General features: G+C 39.2%; 1 protein-coding gene across 2 annotated transcripts in view; it reads left to right on the forward strand.

The window, feature by feature from the left end:
• The window catches only part of USO1 (USO1 vesicle transport factor), a 94,080-nt gene that overhangs the window by 4,924 nt on the left and 67,624 nt on the right, over nucleotides 1-21,532 (forward strand). For both annotated transcript variants that reach the window (XM_059385280.1, XM_059385286.1), the window contains exon 2: nucleotides 21,391-21,477. In XM_059385280.1, coding sequence (XP_059241263.1) covers nucleotides 21,391-21,477 — 87 coding nt within the window. The remainder of the gene's footprint in view (nucleotides 1-21,390; nucleotides 21,478-21,532) is intronic.

Below are 21,532 nucleotides of genomic sequence, written 5' to 3' on the forward strand. Positions count from 1 at the left end.
CCAATACTTTTTTTTTTTTTTTAAGATTTTATTTATTTGGCAGACAGAGATCACAAGCAGGCAGAGAGGCAGGCAGAGCAAGAGGGGGAAGCAGGCTCCCCGCTGAGCAGAGAACCCGGTTCAGGGCTCCATTCGGGACCCTGGGATCATGACCTGAGCCAAAGGCAGAGGCTTAATGCACTGAGCCACCCAGGTGCCCCTAGACCAATACTTTTTTTTTGGTGGGCAGCAAAGCAAACATTATTGAGCGATATTGGGTGATAATACAAAGCTCTCCAATAGGGAGGGGACCCGAGAGGACTCTTTTCAGTTAGTGAACTTAAATATCTTCTGGATGTATTAGAGTCACATTATTGATCTTTTTAAAAAAGATTTCATTTTTAAGTAATCTCTGCACCCATCATGGGGCTCAAGCTTACCACCCCAAGATCAGTAGTTACAAGCTTTACTGACTGAGCCAGCCAGGTGCCTCTGTTACTGATTTTATATTACCTAACTTTTCATACTGTCAGGTAAGAGTAACTTTGGATTGTTATACTTATATGATAATGAATAATTCTATAAAATTTTAAATATTTTAAGTCTAGAATTTCATCCTGATTAGACTCTGCATATTTTATTTTATTAATTAATTTATTTTTTAAAAAGATTTTATTTATTTATTTGACAGACAGAGATCACAAGTAGGCAGACAGGCAGGCAGAGAGAGAGGAGGAAGCAGGCTCCCCGCTGAGCAGAGAGCCCGATGCAGGGCTCGATCCCAGAACCCTGAGACCATGACCTGAGGCGAAGGCAGAGGCTTAACCCACTGAGCCACCCAGGTGCCCCAAACTCTGCATATTTTAGAGTCAAATACTTTTTTTAAATAATGTCTGGTTTATTATTTTTTATTTTATTTATATAATATTTATTTATAATTATAAAAATCATAATATTTATTTGTAAAATATTTATATTTTATTTATTTATTATTTTTTTCTAAAGATTTTTATTTGTTTATTTGACAGAGCAAGATCACAAGTAGGCAGAGAGGCAGGCAAGAGAGAGGGGGAAGCAGGCTCCCCACTGAGCAGAGAGCCCGGTTCAGGGCTCAATTCCAGGACCCTGGGATTATGACCTGAGCAGAAGGTAGAGACTTTAACTAACTGAGCCACCCAGGCACCCCTAAGAGTCAAATACTTTTATTTAAGTAATGTCTACACCCATTGTGGGGCTTGAACTCATGACCCTGAGATCAAGAGTTCGCATGCTTTTCCAACTGAGCCAGCCAGGTGCCACTTAGAGTCAAATACTTTTAAATTTGATTTCTCCTTTTTGCCTTAAATAAAGGCACTGATTTCTGGTGATTGAAGCTTCTTTAGTCTAGACATACTTTGCTGGGTGCAACTAAACACTAATTCTACTAAAATTCCTACTTATTTTTTTGAATGCTCATACATACTTAATTTTCCATCTACCTTTCAACTAATAACTTTTTTTTTTGGTTTTTATTTATTTATTTGACAGAGAGAGCACAAGCAGGCAGAGGGGGAGGGAGAAGCAGACTCCCTGCTGAGCAGAGAGCCTGGCACGGGGCTCCATCCTAGGACCCTGAGATCATGACTTGAGACCAAGGCAGCCGCTTTAGTGACTGAGCCACCCAGATGCCCCTAATAAATTTTTTTTAAAAGCTAATTTCTTGAAAATTTCATGTGTTGGGGTGCCTGGGTGGCTCGTTTAAAAGACTGTCTTCAATTCAGGTCATCATGCTGCAGTCCCGGGATCAAGCCCCTCATTGGGTTCCCTGCTCAGTGGAGAGTCTGCTTCTCCCTCTCCTGCTCACCCCCCTCTCTCATTGTCTCATTATCTCTCAAATTAAATAAAATCTTTAAAAAAGAAAATCCCAAGTGTTAACATTTGATGGTAAATCATAGTGAGGGTTTCTTTTCTCAAGCTGTATCCCAAGGCATGAAAGTTGCTTATGTCCTGAAAAAGTGTGTGGAATTACTGTATTGATAAGTCATCTCTTTTTATTTTTTTATACTATTATTATTGTTATTTTTTAAAGATTTTATGTATTTATTTGATAGAGAGAGCACAAGTAGGCAGAGCGAGCAGGCAGAGGGAGAGAGAGAAGTAGGCTCCCCACTGAGTAGGGAGCCTGACACCGGGCGATCTTAGGACTCTGAGATCATGACTGAGCCGAAGGCAGCTGCTTAATGGACTGAGCCACCAGGAGCCCCTTTATTATTATTTTTTAAAGTAGGCTCCAGGCCCTTCATGGGGCATGAACTCAAGACCCCAAGATGAGGAGTCACATGCTGTACTGACTGAGCCAGCCAGGGGCCTCAAAGTCATCTCTTTTTAAATTAGGTTTGATCATAACTGGCTTAGAAAGCAAAAAGGCTAACAATAAAGAGACAGCTGTACTTTCTTATTATAAAATCATTATTAAGGAATGTGTGCTTAAATTTAGACATAGTTTTGGTTTGGTCAAGCATTTTATACCATGTTACTATAAATGTATAGTCTGAAACTCCTATTTGGGTTCAAGTTTCATATTCTACATTAATAACCCGGTCAGTGTCATAACTGGAAAGTGTTTTCTCTCTTGCAGTGACAGTGTCAGAGAAAACCTAATAATGATTGATGTTTTGATCACTTCTATATCCACCCAAGGATGTCTCATATTCTTTTTAAAACTATATGGCTTTTCTGAAGGTTATTGTAGATTACTATTATTTTTTAAAGATTTTATTTATTTATTTGACAGAGATTACAAGTAGGCAGAGAGGAAGGCAGAGAGAGAGGGGGAAACAGGCTCCCTGCTGAGCAGAGAGCCTGATGTGGGGCTCAATCCCAGGACCCTGAGATCATGACCTGAGCTAAAGGCAGAGGCTTAACCTACTGAGCCACCCAGGCGCCCCCCGGTTGTTGTAGATTATTAAGGGCAATTTTAAAAACCTAGAATCATTTAAATATTATGCACCCTATTGGTACCAATGTATGTTCCCAAAAACGTGAACAGATGTATTTAAATTTGTTGCCAAAGAAATGTGCTGGGTGATGATCAAAAACCAAACAAAAAGTTAATATTTATACAAGGTTTATTAAGCAGTTCACAGATATTTTCAAGATGGAGATATAAAGTAAGTTGTATTTGCCAATTTTTTTGACCAGATCCCTTTTTTCCTCAGGAAACCTTATAGAACTGTGTTCTGAAGAACATACCTTGGGAAAACATTCTAGAGAATATATTTTTTAAAGGAATGCTACGTTCAAGAAGTCTTTTTTTTTTTTTTTTAAGGATTTTATTTATTTATTTGTCAGAGAGAGAGAGAGAGAGAGAGCACACACAAGCAGGCAGAGGCAGAGAGAGAAGCAGGCTCCCCCCGAGCAAGGAGCCCAATGTGGGACTGGATCCCAGGACTTGGGGATCATGACCTGAGCTGAAGGCAGCGGCTTAACCTACTGAGCCACCCAGGCATCCCTTAAGAACTCTTTCGTTAGCATCTTTTTTATGTAGTTTTTGAAGTAACCCATTTAAATACCTAAAAGGTAAATTAAGTCCAGTGCTTTATGGTTTGAGAATTAGTTATAATCACTCTTGAATCTGATTATCTTTTAGAAGAGAATAGAAGAATTAGGTAAATTTGCTGATAGGAAGTACCATTTTTCTCTTTTTATACGCTTCTGTTGTTTATACTGTTTTTTTGTTTTGTTTTGTTGTTGTTTTTGGTTTGTGTGAGGATCCTAGACAAGGCCTGTTTATATTTTTATACCTTAGGCAGAAATGCTATCCACATTTTTGTACAAAAAGTTACCTTTAACTTGAAAACATTTAGATGTTAAGACTTTGAGATGCTGGCATTTGTGATAGGTTAGTTGGTAGACAAGTTTCATAATGATGCCTTGCTTGGAAAGAATGTATTTTTGGAAAGCATTGTTCATTTCTTAGAGAAAATAGGGAGAATAAATGAGGCAGTATTTTACCTTGGCTGACTTATTGTTAATTGTAATGGAAATAGAGTGTGTTAGATTCATTGGATTTATTTTGCAAAGAGACTGGTGTTTGACTTCATAATGTTCCTACGTTTTTTTTAGATCATGATAATTTAGGTCATCTGAGGATAAAGCTTGACCTTTGCTTTTCTTTTAAAATCTTCTGAGCTGTAGAGTTCAATTTAAAATAAATATCTGGTTCTTTTAGTGTTCTAAAACACTAATTTTTTTTGTTGTTCCATTAAAACAATGTAAATGAATTGATTATTGGTTAACATGAATTATTTTAGTTCTATAGTAAATAGTCATGGTTGGGGAAGTTCACTCCAGGGAAGCTGTAACTATGTTTTAAGCTTCATGAAGACAGTTATATGATCAAATATGTTGGTATTGAATGCTTGGTAAGTATTTATTGAATAAATGAATGGTCGAATTAGATTTTTTGAACTGGCATTTTGTTCTCCATTTTTGCGTCAGTTAAGTAGTTACTGAGTACTTTAAAAAAAATCGGGGTTTCTATTGGGAATGGTGAGGAAATACTGCAGACTACATTATGTCAGTGTCTTTAAGCTGTAAACGCACCTTCAGCATGCTAGTTTTATGCCACCTTCCTTTTTTCCCTTTTTACTTTTCAGTGGTTTTTCAGTTTCACATGCCTCATCTCACTTATTTCTTTCCTAGTCACTCCTATTCCCAGTGCTTCTTTTTTTGGTCTCCTTTGTGTATATCTGAATAAAAATAAATAGGACTGTTGGTTAGCAAAACAAATATTAAATTAGGATTATTAGGCTGTCATTCTGATTATGCTCAGTTTACCAATTGTTAGTAGATTATTTGTCCTTTTCAGGTTTTTCTTGGTAAAATTGTGAATGTCATGTGGCAATTACTGAAGACTAAGAGTTCTGATACATAATCACCTCCATGGGTTGCATTATATTGTACATATTATTTTGTTAATTAGCTTTTTAAGTTTTTTAAAGATTTTATTTATTTTTTTTTTGTCAGAGAGAAATCACAAGTAGGCAGAGAGGCAGGCAGAGAGAGAGGGAAACAGGCTCCTTGCTGAGCAGAGAGCCCTATGCAGGGCTCTATCCCAGGACCCTGAGATCATGACCTGAGCCAAAGGCAGAGGCTTAACCCACTGAGCCACCCAGGTCCCCGCTTTTTAATTTTTTTTTTATGACACAAAGTGGCAAACAGTGCTAGTAAAGTTTAAGGCCCCTTTGACTACCATCTTTAGTTTCCATTCTCGTTTCAGAAGGAATCATGATTCTTTTTTTTTTTTTTTTGAGATTTATTTATTTAATTGAGAGAGAGAGAGAGCACCTGTGTGAGCAGGGGATAGGAGGAGAGGGAGAGGGAATCACAAGCTAACTCCACGCACTCCATGCTGAGCATGGAGCCCTTCCTGGGGCTCAGTCCCTCAAATGTGAGTCATGACCGGCCAGCACTTAACCACCTGCACCACCCAGGTGCCCCCAGAAGTAACCATGATTATTTTTTTTTTAATTTTTTTAAAGATTTTATTTATTTGTTTGACAGATCACAAGCAGGCGGAGAGAGGGGGTCGCAGGCTCCCTGCTGAGCAGAGAGCCCAATGCAGGGCTTGATCCCAGGACCCTAGGATCATAACCTGAGCCGAAGGCAGAGGCTTAACCCACTGAGCCGCCCAGGCGCCCTGAGTAACCATGATTCTTAATGTGATATAAATCCTTCCAGAGGTTTCTGAATAATTATGCGTTTGTACAATAGAATTATGTATTTGTAGGAACATATTTTTAATTCATAAATAATATACTGTTTATAGTTTTCACAGCTTACCTTTTTCATTGACATGTCTTAGAGCTCTTTGCATATTAAAACATGGAGCCACTTTACTAGAATTATTTAAAATACCGGATTTGGGGCGCCTGGGTGGCTCAGTGGGTTAAAGCCTCTGCCTTTGGCTCAGGTCATGATCCCAGGGTCCTGGGATCCAGCCCTGCATCGGGCTCTCTGCTCGGCGGGGAGCCTGCTTCCTTGCCTCTCTGCTGACTTGTGCTCTCTGTCAAATAAATAAATAAAATCTTTAAAAAAAACGATAACCGGATTTTCAGTTACTTTGTTAACTACACTATATGCAGACTATAAAAGCATCTTGATAACAGGATACATGTTCATTTCATCATTTTATTTATCTCTCAGAGCACCTAATACTTCACATAATATAAACTAATGGAAGAACTACTGTCTTCGAGTTTTTCCTCATTACCCCTTTCTGGTCCTTCTAGATAAAACTAACTCTGTGTCAAATTTTATTCAAATGTGTTTTTTCTCTGTAGAACTGTTTTTGTTAATAAATAGTATCCTGCTGTTTAATCCAGTCCCAAGTGTCAGCTGGGTAGCCTTGTTGTTCAGTCCAGCAGGTCAGGTTAGAAGAGAGCAGAGCCCTGGATGAAGCCGGAGCCTGCCTTCCTGACTTGACTGTGGAGATGGAACTCAGCTCCAGCCAGTCGTTGCCGCCAGAAATGTAGGCTCAGAGAGCCAACTTAATGTAATAGTTAAGCACTCAAACTGCTTGGCTTTGAATTCCAGCCAACCAATTACTAGTTCTGTGAACTTGGACCTACCCACTGTGCCTCTCTTTCCTCACCTCTAAAATGTGGATAATAATAGTGCCTGCTGTATAGAGTTTTTGCATAAGTTAGATGAATTTTATTGTATTTTTTAAAAGATTTTATTTATTTATTTGACAGACAGAGATGATAAGTAGGCAGAGAGGCAGGCAGAGAGAGAGAGGGAGAAGCAGGCTCCCCGCTGAGCAGAGAGCCTGATGAGGGGCTCAATCCCAGGACCCTGGGATCATGACCTGGGCCGAAGGCAGAGGCTTTAACCCACTGAGCCACCCAGGCACCCTGGTTAGATGAATTTTAAAATACATAGATCTTTAGAACAGACTGGCACATACTGAGTGCTGTATATTGCCATATTTTAACAATTCTGAGATGCACATTAGCATGCAAACATCTCTGAATTCAGGTTCCATCATGTAATTATAACTGCTTGTGTTTCTTTTTTCTTGGTGTTACTTTATTTATTTTTTTTTTTAAAGATTTTATTTATTTATTTGACAGAGAGAGATCACAAGTAGGCAGAGAGGCAGACAGAGAGAGGAGGAAGCAGGCTCCCCACTGAGCAGAGAGCCCGATGCGAGACTCGATCCCAGGACCCTGAGATCATGACCTGAGCTGAAGGCAGTGGCTTAACCCACTGAGCCACCCAGGCGCCCCTTGGTGTTACTTTAAAAACTGGTGGATGTTGGGGTGCCTGGCTGGCTTAGTCAGTAGAGCGTATAACTCTCAATGTGTTTGTGAGTTTGAGCCCTATGTTGGACATAGAGATTATTTTTCAAAAACGATGAATCTTATAATTGATGGCTTCTTAGCTTGTGTGAAATACAGTATTAGCTCTTATTAGGCTAATTTTCATCAGGAAGTGGTGGAAATCTGGATTTTTTTTTTAAGATTTTATTTATTTATTTGACAGAGCGACACAGAGAGAGAGGGAACACAAGCAGGTGTAGTGGGAGAGGGAGAAGCAGGCTTCCCACTGAGCTGGGAGCCCAGTGCGGGGCTCAGTCCCAGGACCCTGGGATCATGACCTGAGCTGAAGGCACATGCTTAACGACTAAGCCACCCAGGCGCCCCCAAAATCTGGATTTTGATATGAAAACTTTCAATTTTGAACTGTTGGCTTAAAAATTATTTCAAACTGTGTCATAGACCAGGATAGATTTTTCAAATAGTATACCAAACAAATACATTATTACTTATTAGTTAAAATTGAATATTTTAAATTTCTTTTCATTTTTCGGTACTACGTAGCTTTAGAGTTCACCTCGTCTGTTCTTCCATCCTGTGGATTATATTTTAGGTTCAATCAGTCGTTGTTATTCATGGATTCCATATTTACAAATTCATCTCTGTGCTAAAATTTATTTGTAACTCCAAAATCAGTACATGTAGCACTTTTAGGTCATTTGTGGAGTTGTGTAGGGTAGTGACAAAGTTGAGTTACCTGATGTGTATGTCCCCAATTGAGGTCAAAGAAAAAGATACTCTGCCTTCTTGTTTAAACTCTCATAATAAGCCAGTGTCCTTTTCACAGTCTTATTTAGTGTCGTGTTTTATGTTTTTTGAATTTTTGTGCTTTTTGTTTGTGATTTCGCTGTTAAAAATGACCCCCCAGTTTAATGTGGAAGTGTTCTCTAGTGTTCCTAAGAACAAGAAGGCTGTGGTGTTTTCACAGAAACAGTGTGTGTTCTAGATAAGCTTCCTTCAGGCATGAGTAATTGTGCTGCTGGCTGTTGAGTTCAGTGTTAATGAATCAAGGACATGTATTGAAAGACATGTCTTTAAAGAAATACACATAATAATAATAAAAAAATAAATTGCATAAAACGAGGTTATACATGTTTTTTGAAAAATTTTAATAGGGGTACCTGGTTGGCACAGTTGATTAATCATCTGACTCTTGGTTTTGGCTCAGGTTATGTTATCAGGGTCGTGAGATAGAGCCCTGCATCAGGCTCTGCACTCAGCTGGGAGTCTGCTTGAGATTCTATCTTCCTGTGCCCTCCCTTGCACAAATAAATAAATAAATAAATAAATAAATAAATAAACCTTTAACATTTTATTTATTTATTTTTAAAGATTTTATTTATTTATTTGACAGAGAGAAATCACAAGTAGGTGGAGAGGCAGGCAGAGAGAGAGAGAGAGAGAGGGAAGCAGGCTTCCTTGCTGAGCAAAGAGCCCGATGTGGGACTCAATCCCAGGACCCTGCCTTTAACATTTTAGTAGTAGGCAGTAGGATATTTCTGTTCACTAATTAGTAAGCAGGTTTTTTCCCCGACTGAGTATATTTTTTAAAATTTTATTTATTTGAGAGAGAGCATGTAAGCACGAGAGCACAAGCAGGGGGAGCACAGAGGGAGAGGGAGAAGCAGATTCCCACTGAGTAGGGACCCCTCATATGGGGGTTGTCCCAGGACCCTGAGATCATGGACTTCAGCCAAAGGCAGCTACTTAACCAACTGAGCCACCCATACGCCTTTCCCCTAGAGTTTTAAAAACATCTATAAATTTCTTTTTTTTTTTAAGATTTTATTTATTAGAGCAAAAGAGAGAGAGAACACAGGCAGGGGAGCAGCAGGCAGAGGGGAAGTAGAAGGCAGAGATGGAGGGAGCAGCAGGCCCCCTGCTGAGCAGAGAACCCAACCCCCAGAATCCCTTTCTCAGCCAAAGGCAGACACTTAACCGACTTGGCCACCCAGGCGCCCCTGCCATCATGTCAGTGAGAGTGTTAAGGACTCAGACAAGAGTTTGTGACTTCAGATACCCAGTACATTTGTGACTTTTTCTTTAAACTGTAAGGTGGCTTCCTTGGATGGTTTCTGAGATAGCGAATTGCTAGTAACAAAGTCCCTCGCCTCAGGATCCCATTTGGAACACTGCATAAATTTATCCTGCAACTCTAAAATATTGCCTTTTCCCTTGTGAAGGTATGCCATAATCATTCACTCTGTTTCCTGCTTTTCCAGTTCGCTTTGCCCTTGTTGCCCATTACCCACACTTGGGGCCACACTTGCCGTCCGAATCCATGCTTACCGGGGGCTCCGACCAGCTAGGCTATGTGAAGTAGCGGGCTCCACCTAGTACTGTCTCATTTCCCTGGTTATTTCCTTGGTCACACTCATCACTTTATCTTTTTGTTTTACTTATTAAAATTTATTTTGTAGTCTCTTTGCAATTACCTTTTCATTAGAATAAGTACCTTCTATCGTGGCTCACTGCTACTCCTGCAGACGAGAATTTTGTGGGTCTTTCAAAATGTTAAGCACTTTAATATTTCTCAAACTGTCTGTGGTGAAAGACCAGTTGCTTTAGTTGTTAGTCTTTGGTTTTGTTTTGTTTTGTTTTATGTAATTGATCACAGATCAATACTTCTGTAAAATACAATAAAAATGAATGGCTGGGCAAGTGGAATGACAGTATACATACAGATACTCATGTGCATAAAAACATTAAACCGTGGGGTTCTTTTTTAATTAAATAGATATAAATAATTATCCAGTTGTAGAAGTTTCTAAATGCTTAGTCCCAGTTTCTGAACTGAACTTGTCACAGACCACTCCTTTTTGTTCGCCCTGATAATAGCTCCTGTGAGGGTGTTAGCATTCTAATTTTTGTTTTGTTTTGTTTTTTAAAGATTTTATTTGTTTATTTGACAGAGAAAGACATCGAGAGAGGGAACACAAGCAGGGGGAGTGGGAGATGGTGAAGCAAACCTCCCTCTGAGCAGGGAGCCCAATGCAGAGCTTGATCCCAGGACTCTGGGATCATAACCTGAGCCGAAGGCAGACGCTTAATGACCAAGTCAAGGCGCCCAGCACTCTAATATTTGTTGAATGAATGAATGAAATCACCCACTTAGGATGATGGTACTGAGTTCTTCAGATATATTGCTCCTTTGACCTTTACCTTGCTAAGACCCAGAGTATTTGCTGAGATGTAGAAAAGTGATTGCTGATTCATGATATCAAACTTCAGCTAGCTTAATCACTACTGCTTTTTTTGATTTTCTAATTATATCTTTTAAAAAACAATATTTGACTTTAGGTTTATTTGAGGAAGAGCTGTGGTCGAATCCCAAGCAGTGGCTCTCCCAGACATTTTATTCCTTAAGAAGCCCCAGCTTCTTAAATTCCGCTCTTTCAATTATTCTTTTGCCTTGTTTATCCCTTCAGCGCTTTGTCCATCACCACCACCCAAACACTTTTTTCTTAACCTTATTCCTTGTCTGTTATAATGAGCTGACATCTTTTCTCTCTCTCTACTCCAGCTTGTCCTTACTTCTCCACACCAGTTTGTCCTTATTACCGCGGCCTAGTTAATTCTCAAAAAGTCAGTTTGTACGGGGGTGCCTGGCTGGCCCCGTTGATGGAGGCTATGACTCTTCATCTCAGGGTCGTGGGTTTGAGACTCATGTTTGGTGTAGAGATTAGTTTAAAGTGAAATCTTTTTTTAAAAGTACGAGGATATTAACTTTTGTAGCTTTTCTGAAGTAGTTACAAGAGTCCTCATTTTTTTTTTTTTTTTTTTAATTTGACAGAAATCACAAGTAGGCAGAGAGGCAGGCAGAGAGAGAGAGAGAAGAGAAAGCAGGCTCCCCACTGAGCAGAGAGCCTGATGTGAGGCTCGATCCCAGGACCCTGGGATCATGACCTGGGCCGAAGGCAGAGGCTTTAACCCACTGAGCCACCCAAGTGCCCCCTGATTTTTTTTTTTTTTTTTTGGTAGCTTCTGATTGTAGCTTTCCCAAAGTAAAACTCCCAACTCCCTGAGAACAAGGGACTACCCTGGCTGAGCAGTTAAGCATATGCTTATCAGGGTCCTTAGTGGGCTGTGGTTTAAGTAAAACCTATTCATCAGAACTGCATTTCAATCTCCTATTTACAAAAAGAAAAAAAAAATCTTGCTGTCCATGTCGTTTGCAGTAGTAACTCAGCTTCACATTTTTCTGCATAGGAGGCAGTATCTAGGCTGTTAGAGTGTGGGCTTCGGAGTCAGACATCTACTGCTTGGGTAGAAGGAATCTGGACTGTGCCACCAAACTGGCAATGTATTTTGGGGTGCATTGCTCTGTTTCTGAGTCTTAGTTTCTTCTGTAAAATGAGTTTATTAGCTTAAATGTTACATCAGCTGCTACAACAGAGGCCTGAAAATGGGTCTAACCAAAATGAAAGTTTACATCTTTCTCCAGCTAAAGTCCTAATTAGAAGGCAATCCCTAGGATAGGGTAGTTTTGCCCCTCACTGTGGTCCTGGGATCCACCTGCTGCTTTTCATCTTGTTCTGCCATTCCCTGGGATGCTGTCCTTGTTCACGTTTTTAAAGTTGCCTCATTACCACCAGGTTCAAGTTCCAGGTTGAGGGAAAAAGAAAGAGGACTGAAGAACAAATAACTTCCTTTAAAAAAAGATTATTTATTTATTTGAGATAGAACGAGAGAGCACGAGTACGATCCGGGGGTGGGGGGTTGCTCTTTGCAAGCAGGGAGCCCAACGCAGGACTTGATCCCAGGATGCTGGGATCAGGATCTGAGCTGAAGGCAGATCCTTAACCAGTTGAGCCACCCAGGTGCCCCACATAGCGTCCTTTTTAAACACAAGGACATGACCTGGAAGGTACTAACAACTCGTCGGCCAGAGTTTAGTCACTGTGTATGCCTAGATGCAAGGAAGACTTGAAAAATAGTCTAGGGGGTGCCGGGGTGGCTCAGTGGGTTAAAGCCTCTGCCTTCAGCTCAGGTCATGATCCCAGGGTCCTGGGATCGAGCCCCGTATCCAGCTCTCTGCTCAGCAGGGAGCCTGCTTCCTCCTCTCTCTCTCTCTCTCTCTGCTTGCCTCTCTGCCTACTTGTGATCGCTGTCTGTCAAATAAATAAATAAAATCTTTTAAAATCTTTAAAAAAAAAGAAAAGTAGTCTAGGTATGTGTGCCCAGCAAAAAACTGGGGGTTCTAACAACTGAAAGGAGAAAATGGAAAGTGAGGGACAATTATACTGCATTAAGTTGGTTTTTCAAGTAAGGAATAAATAGCACTAACAGTCTTTAAGATCTGTAATTTCTGAATGTAAGTTAAGCATTCTTTTTTTATTTTAAAGATTTTATTTATTTATTTGACAGAGATCACAAGTAGGCAGAAAGGCAGAGAGAGAGAGAGGAGGAAGCAGGCTCCCCTGCTGAGCAGAGAGCCTGATGTGGGGCTCGATCCCAGGACCCTGGGATCACGACCTGAGCCAAAGGCAGATGCTCTAACCCACTGAGCCACCCAGGCACCCCAAGTTCAGCATTCTTGTACTACAAAATTTTTGGTTGGTAACTGTCAACTAAAACATATAGACAGTGTTCAGCCTAAAACATGGCACATCTTTGTAAGGTTTGGGACATATATAATATGTTTTCCTTTCATTAGGTTTCAGTTGTCTGTAAAGAGTAGTAATGTAGCACTTCATTATAGAGAGATTACTTATTAGAAACTTCAGCCATCTGAAATATTAGCAGGAGGTAGTAGGCTTTCCTATAGCAAAAATAGAAGTTATAAGGTCCATGTACTCAATCTTGATTTCAAGCCTGAGTTGTTTGTTAAAGAAAAATTATATTAGTATCTAGCTTAACTATCAAATTCTCACTCGGTAGCAAATTAAAATCTGCAAAATTTGAATGATTTGTTAAAAACTTATAAAAAGTCATAAGAAGCTTAGAAATAATAGAGTTTGTTAGTATTTATTGATCATTATTAGGTACTGAGTACTAGGCAAAACCTTTTATATTCATTACTTCATTTAACATCTAAGAGATCCCCATATGTGATTTTCAAGAGGACTTAGGTTTAAATGCTAAGAAAGCTTATAATTATGTTCTTTGTTTAAAAAGACAAGGAAGCGGGGCTCCTGGGTGGCTCAGTGGGTTAAGGCTCTGCCTTCAGCTCAGGCATTGAGCTCTCTGCTCAGCAGGGAGACTGCTCTCCCCCCGCCGCCTGCCTCTCTGCCTGATTGTGATCTCTCTCTCTCTCTTTCTGTCAAATAAATAAAGTCTTAAAAAAAAAAAAAAAAGACAGGGAGGCTTGTAATTAATTTTAGATTACTATTAGAAATAACTAAAATGAGGGGCACCTGGTGGCTCAGTGGGTTAAGCCTCTGCCTTTGGTCATGATCTCAGGGTCTTGGGATTGAGCCTCGCATCAGGCTCCCTGCTCAGCGGGGAGCCTGCTTCCCCCCCCTCTCTCTGCCTGTCTCTTTGCCTACTTGTGATCTCTGTCTGTCAAATAAATGAATGAATGAATGAAATCTTAAAAGAAAAAAAGAACTAAATGAAAAGACCATTTCCGTGCCTGACCGAAGGTATCTGAGATAGTTCAATCTTACGGCTCTAGATAAATAAGCTGTACCTATATTCACCTTGATTCTCATTGGCTTGCGGTATGATTGACTGCTTTGAGTTTATCTTAAGTTGCAACAGAGAAAGTTCTGATTAAAATCCCCAGTTTGGTGTGCCTGGGTGTCTCAGACATTAAGCTGCAGACTTCGGCTCAGGTCATAATCCCAGGGTCCTGGGATTGAGGCCCACATCGGGCTCCCTGCTCAGCAGGAAGCCTGCTTCTCCCTCTCCCACTTCCCCTGCTTGTGTTCTCTCTATTTCTCTCTCTCTCTCTCTCTCTCTGCCAAATAAATAAATAAATAAATGTCAAAAATAAAATAAAATTCCCAGTTTGGAAGAATATGTACTTGGCATTAAAATCCTGGTTTAATAGATGAAAAGCATGTTTATGTTCTTAAAAATTGTCTTGATAGGTATTTACCAAAACTCAAGAGTGGATTTTACTTCTGTAAGTAGAAATAGTACACTTCAAAATAGTGATTAATTTTAATATATTTTTAAAAGAGAGACAGCATGAAAAGGGGAGAAAGGGAGAGGGAGAAGCAGGCTACCCGCTGAGCAGAGAGCCCCCTGGAGGGCTCCATCCCAGGACCCTGAGATCGTGACCTGAGCTAAAGGCAGATACTTAAACGACTGAACCACTCAAGCACCCCATTTTTAATATTTTTAAGTTACATTTTGCAACTACCTAAAAATTATGATTTGCTCATTAATCAGAGCTTATTGAAACAGGTACTTTGAACTCATTAGAGAAGAAATATTTTTAGCTAGCAATCTAGTCTTACATATTTTTTCCCCCACGTTATTTTAGATCAGTCATCATTCCCAGAAATGGCAAATTATTGTAAAAGGGGAAATTTTCATATTTTAGAATGCCTCCTTTGGTTTATTATTTTAATAGAACAAGTATATATATTTGTATGTAATATGAAAATAAGTTTTTTGGTTCATAGATGTATAAAATTTAAAAATTAAACCAATTTTATTATTGTAAATATGAAATGCTATTTTTTACATTAAAATAAGTGCAGTTATAAAGCAGTATTTTCTGTGCCTGAAATTCCTTCCCCATATTGTCTGATGAACTACTTATCCTTTAATTCTTGACTCAAGCATGGTATCCTTAATATACCATTCTTTTTTGTTGTTAAGATTTTACTTATTTGTCAGAGGAGAGGAGCACAAACACGGAGCAGCCGGCAGATCAGGCAGAGGGAGAAGCAGACTCCCCACTGATCAAGGAGCCCGATGTGGGACTCCATCCCAGGACCCTGGGATCATGACCTGAGCCGAAGATAGATGCTTACTCGACTGAGCCACCCGGGAGTCCCTTTAATATGCCATTCTTAAGCAGTATCTGTCAGTCTGTTTGGGCTGCTATAACAAAAATGGTACAGTCTGGGTGGCTGAAGCAACAAACATTTATTTCTCACAGTTCTGGACTCTGGGATGTCCCAATATCAAGGCATTGTGTCTGCTGAAGGCCTGTGTTCTGGTTCATCCCTGGCCATCTTCTCCTTGTGTCCTCGCTTGGCAAAAGAAGAGAGGGAACTTTCTGGGGTCTTCTTTATAGGGGCACTAATCCCATTCATGAGGGCTCCACCCTTGTTACCTAATCACCTTCCAAAGCCCCATTTCCTAATACCATCACATGAGGGGTTAGGATTTCTAAATTTGCATTTTGGGGGGACATAACCATTCAGTACCAGTTTCACTGTCAGGTAGAGTTGACTACATTTTCTTTTGTGTCTCACTTTATTCAGCACATACTTACATATTTTTAACTCCTTATCAGACTTTATGTGACTCTCTTCCTGTGCAAACTTGTGGCCAGACCATGTCTTCTTTTGGCTACAACAGATACATGTTTGCTGTGCATTCTAGTTTAAAAAATTTGTACCTCATAATCAATGGAGAACCACTTGGTATTTTTTATTATGGTAGTTTATTTTTATCAATCAAGAGTTGATTTCATAGTATTTTGATTAGAGTGAAAATAGTAGCTTTAAAAGATGAGTTTAGGGCGCCTGGGTGGCTCAGTGGTTTAAGCCGCTGCCTTCGGCTCAGGTCACGATCTCAGGGTCCTGGGATCAAGTCCCATATCGGGCTCTCTGCTCAGCAGGGAGCCTGCTTCCCTCTCTCTCTCTCTGCCTGCCTCTCTCTCCATCTACTTGTCATCTCTCTCTGTCAAATAAATAAATAAAATCTTTAAAAAAAAAAAAAAAAGATGAGTTTAGTCAGTCATGAAAATATCCTAGAAATTCCAGTAAAACATAAACCATTTCATTTTACTCCATTCTTGTTCTTTTATGTTTATAGAGGTAATAAATACCTGTTTTTCAAAATTCAAACATGAAAAATAATGTTTAAAAATGAGCATTTTCTGCAATTTACCAAAAGACAATATGCTACAGTCTTAATTGTTTCTATATATATTCACATTGTTTTTTTTTTTTTAAGATTTTTTATTTATTTGACTGATCACAAGTAGGCAGAGAGGCAGGCAGAGAGAGAGAAGAGGAGGAGGCAGGCTCCCTGCTGAGCAGAGAGCCCGATGTGAGGCTCAATCCCAGGACCCTGAGATCATGACCTGAGCCAAAGGCAGAGGCTTTAACCACTGAGCCACCCAGGCACCCCCACATTGTTTATTAATGGTATCATTTTAAACCACAATGAACTAATGCTAAACATACTGCTTAAAGTTTTCTTTTTTTTTCACTGAATTATCTTGGACATTTTTTCATACAAGTAAAAATGATCTGCTTCATTCATTTGATCAACCTCATAGTCTGTGTGTACTATATGTTAATTAACTGGTTCTCTGATTGGTGGATGAACTTTTGTATTCTCCCCACACACACTTTTTTTTTTCCCCAATAAATAGCAGAAATTTATTGCTCACAGTTCTGGAGACTTGAAGTCAGAGATCAGGGTGCCAGGTCTCAGACTTCTTACTATATTATGTGATGAAAGCTGGATTTCGTTTTTAGCTATTAAAAGTACCGCTACAAAGAACATCCTAGTATAAAACATTGCGTAATTGTGGGGGTGTTTTTAAATGATAAATTCCTAGAAGTAGGAATGTCTGGCTAAAAAAAGAGTATGAACATCTTAAGTTGTAGTAGTTTTTGTCGTATTGCCACTTTTTTAGGATACTTCTCCTATGATAGAATATAAGCAAGTTAATCTATATCTTTACCTATCATGAATAATTGTTCTACATTTTTTTAAAGATTTTTTTGTTCTCTCTCTCTCTCTTTTTTTTTTTAAAGATTTTATTTATTTATTTGACAGACAGAGATGACAAGTAGGCAGAGAGGCAGGCTGAGAGTCCAACGTGGGGCTCCATCCCAGGACCCTGAGATCATGACCTGAGCCAAAGGCAGAGGCTCAACCTACTGAGCCACCCAGGCACCCAAGATTTTATTTTTTTATTTAGAGAGAGAGAGAGTGCTAGTGGGAGGCAGGCAGAGGAAGAGAGAAAATCTCAAGCAGACTCCACAATGAGTGCAGGGCTGACTCAAGGCTCCACAGGGCTCGACCTCACAACCTGAGATCACAACCTTAATGGAAATCAAGACTTGGGCACTCAACCAACTGAGTCACCCAGGTGACCCAGTCGTTCTGTTTAAAAAATCATTTTATTGGGGCGCCGGCTAACTCAGTCTCTAGAGCGTGTGACTCTCCCTCTCAGGGTTGTGAGTTCAAGTTCCACACTGGATGTAGAGATTGCTTCAAAATCAAATCTTAAAAAAGAAATAAAAATCATTTTTTAAAGTGTATAGGAAAAAATGCATTTCAAACTTGTATGTAAACCTCACAACCTGTACACACCTATGTAACCAGCAACCAGATCAAGCACCAGAACAAGAACCAGAACATTACCAGGACCCAAAGTCAGCTTCGTGCTCCTAGTCAGTCTCTGCCCATCTCCATGAGTAACCACTATTTTGACTTCTAATAGCACAGATTAGCTTTGCCTTTTTTTTTTATTTTATAGAAATGAAATCATACAGTATTTATATTTGGTACTATAGTTTAATTTTAATCGTAGTGAGTCATAAGTAAAAATAACCTCATTGCTATTTTAACTTGTGTTTATCTTAACTAAGATTATCTTTGTGTATATTTCAAGGCTTTTTAAAAAATTCAACAAGGCTCAAATATTAGCATATTTAGAGCACAGAAAGGACTGAGAATAAAAGCAAAAGCAAACCGCCAAACTCCAGAATTACCATCGTCTTGGGCCAGTATTTCTAAAGCTAAGTTTCTCCATCAGCATCTAGTAGATTTCAAGTGTCCAGATTCAACAAATATTGAAGAGTTTCTCGACATGGAAGATCCTATTTTGACACAGATCGTTGTATACACGAACAGAGACGAGACTGAGGCTGTGGCTGAAGTTCAAGCTCTGCGTGGTCCTGGGACTCAGTGTTCCATGAGAGACGAAAATCCCACATCTAGAACCAGTGCTTGCAGTTTGGGGCTAGGAAAAAGCAGAAAATGCCTATATACGATTTCCTATCCATACTCTCAGTTATAAACTACCTAGAAAAAACTAATGAAAGCTGTATAAGACCCAAGCAAAGGAAATTACAGTCACACTTAGGAAAACTATTTTTGGCCTAAGATATTCCTTAAATGGAGAGGAACATGCTTCATGTTTGCAAGGGATAATTATGCAGTTTTTCTAGTGGTAAAAAAAAAAAAAAAAGTTTTTGGTAGAAAAAAAATCAACCAGTTGTTTAATAAAGAGAAAGTTGTGTTGTTTACACTTAGGAAAGTCAGTGTAATTATTATGAAAGTAAATGCAGTTTAAGGTAGGAATAATTTCTAAATGTGAGCAGTTAGATGAATAAAATCAAAAAGCAAGGCTAGGCTTGGTTATCATACTATATCTGCTGTATGAAGAAATGCAAATCAGCATAGTAAAACTTAGAAATCCTGCAGTGCAGAAACCTATTTAATTTTATATGACCTTGTGTTTCCTGCTGCTTCTATGATCACTAGAAATCTATTAATATCTTCTGGGACACTAGAAGTCTGCAGAACATAATTTGGCACACACTATGTGTATTTAAACACCACTAATTCAGATACATAGGGTGCAGAAGTGTGAGTAATAGGCCAAAGTATTATTTTTAGACTCTTAGTAAGAAACTGTCCTTAAAGAGTGAATAATAACTTGAAATAGTAACTGTTGAGCTTTAAAGGATCTGAGTATCATGATTTTAAAAACTATTCTTTATCAGATGTTTTCAAATATTTTAATCCAGGGCTCCTGTGTCACTCAGTCAGTTAAGCGTCTTCCTTTGGCTGAGGCCATGATCCCAGAATCCTTGGATTGAGTCCCCACATCTGGCTCCCTGCTGGGCAGGGAATCTGCTTCTCCCTTTGCTCCCCCCCCACCCCCCGCCAGAACCCCTGCGTGCTTTTGCTCTCTTGCTTTCCCTCTCTCTCAAATAAATAAATAAAATCTTTAAAAGACAAACAAACAAATATATTCATCCAGTCTGTGGCTTATCTTTTCACTCTTTTTTGTTTTTAATCTTAAGACATGCAGTTAATTCTTAAGTCTGTTACAAATTTTATTTTTTAATTTATATTTTTTTGAGCAAGTTGAGGGGGTGGCCCCAGGGTGTGGACGGGGGAGGGCAGAGAGAGATAATTTTTTTTTTTTTTTTAAAGATTTTATTTATTCAGAGGTACCTGGGTGGCTCAGTTGGTTAAACATCTGCCTTTGGCTCGGTACATGATCCTAGGCTTGGTTCATGATCCTAGGGTCCTGGGATGGAGCCCTGCATCAGGCTTCTTTCTCTCCCTCTATGTGCCTCTCTCCCTGTTTGTGTTCATGCTCTCTTTCTCTCTCAAATAAATAAATAAAATCTTTAAAAAAGAAAGATTTTATTTATTAAAATTTTTATTTATTTATTTGAGAGAGAGCACAAGCAGGGAGAGCAGCAGGCAGAGAGAGAAGCATGCTCTGTGCTGAGCAAGGAGCCCCACTCAGGACTCAGTCCTCAATCCCAAGATCACAACTGGATCCGAAAACAGATGCTTAACCAACTGAGCCACCCAGGCATCCTGAGAGAGAATCTTAAACGGGCTCCACAGTTAGCATGGAGTCAGATGCAGGGGTCCATCTCATGACCTGAGATCATGACCTGAGATGATATCAAGAGTTGGAGGCTTGGGCGCCTGAGTGGCTCAGTGGGTTAAGCCTCTGCTTAGGTCATGATCTCAGAGTCCGGAGATGGAGCCCTGCATTGGGCTCTCTGCTTGGCAGGGAACCTTCTTCCCCCTCTCTCTGCCTGCCTCTGTGCCTACTTGTGATCTCTCTCTCTGTCAAATAAACAAATAAAATCTTTAAAAAAAAGAAAGAAGAAGAGTTGGAGGCTTAATCAACTGAGCCACCTAGGCACCCCTCCATATTTTTTCTAATGCAATTTTACGTATACTGTTTGGTACTTTTGCTTCAGTGGGTTCATAATTTACATCTAGTTGTTTTATAACTTGCTCTTCTTTTTTTCCCAACTCTTTATTATATAGTATTTTCATATCAGTACAGTTAATTGTTTTGAGTAGTTGCATAGTGTTCTACCAAAGAATGTATGACAGTTTACTTAGTTTTTCTTCTTTTGAGGAACAGTTGTTTCTAGTTTTTTTTCTATTATAAATAATGCCCAAAGGTTTATTTTAAAATTCAGCTTGAACTTTAATTCCTGCAAATTTGTTAAAAGCTTTTCTAATAGAAACATTTAATCTTTATAAATCTTGAGGGACACTTAAAATTTTTGACATATCAGCTTTTCTTGTTCAAATATTTAGTGGAAATATTAGGGTGAAGTTTTAATGTAAACAAGTATTTAAAAAAGATTTTTTCAGGGGCGCCTGATGGTTCAGTCATTAAGTGTCTGCCTTCAGTTCAGGTCATGATCTCAGGGTCCTAGGTTCGAGCCCCACATGGGGTTCCCTGCTCAGCGGGAAGCCTGCTTCTCCCTCTCCCACTCCCCTTGCTTGTGTTCCCTCTCTTGCTGTCTTTCTGTCAAATAAATAAAATCTTTTTTAAAAATTTCTTTTTAAATAACTTCACATCTTCTACCATAACCTTGCTCCCCTCTTGGCTCAAACAGTTATAAACAGCATGTTTAGAACGCTCTTATTCTACTAATGATTTCTCTTAATTCCTCAATTTATGTGACTGACTTTTCTTCCACCACTTCTCGTTGTCAAGAGTGTGAAAAATCTTGTTTCTCAGTAATAAGCTTATAAAACCACCTGAATAGTTATTTAGACCATTTCCATGACATCCCATTTATTGATTTTTTTTTTCCCCCAAAATTAGATGGTATAAGTTTAGGGGAGAACTTCATGTTTCTGTTTTGTTTTTTGGATTCTGTTAATGCTGTTTCATTCATTCCCATGACAGATTCAAAAGCTTTGTGACAGAGTGGCTTCATCTACTTTACTAGATGATCGAAGAAATGCTGTGCGTGCTCTCAAATCATTATCTAAGGTCAGTAATGCTGTATCACTTACTAAGTTTACTAAGTTGGACATTAGTTACTTTA

Source organism: Mustela nigripes, chromosome 1 (genome assembly GCF_022355385.1).
Source record: "Mustela nigripes isolate SB6536 chromosome 1, MUSNIG.SB6536, whole genome shotgun sequence".
NCBI classification, from domain to species: Eukaryota; Metazoa; Chordata; class Mammalia; order Carnivora; family Mustelidae; genus Mustela; species Mustela nigripes.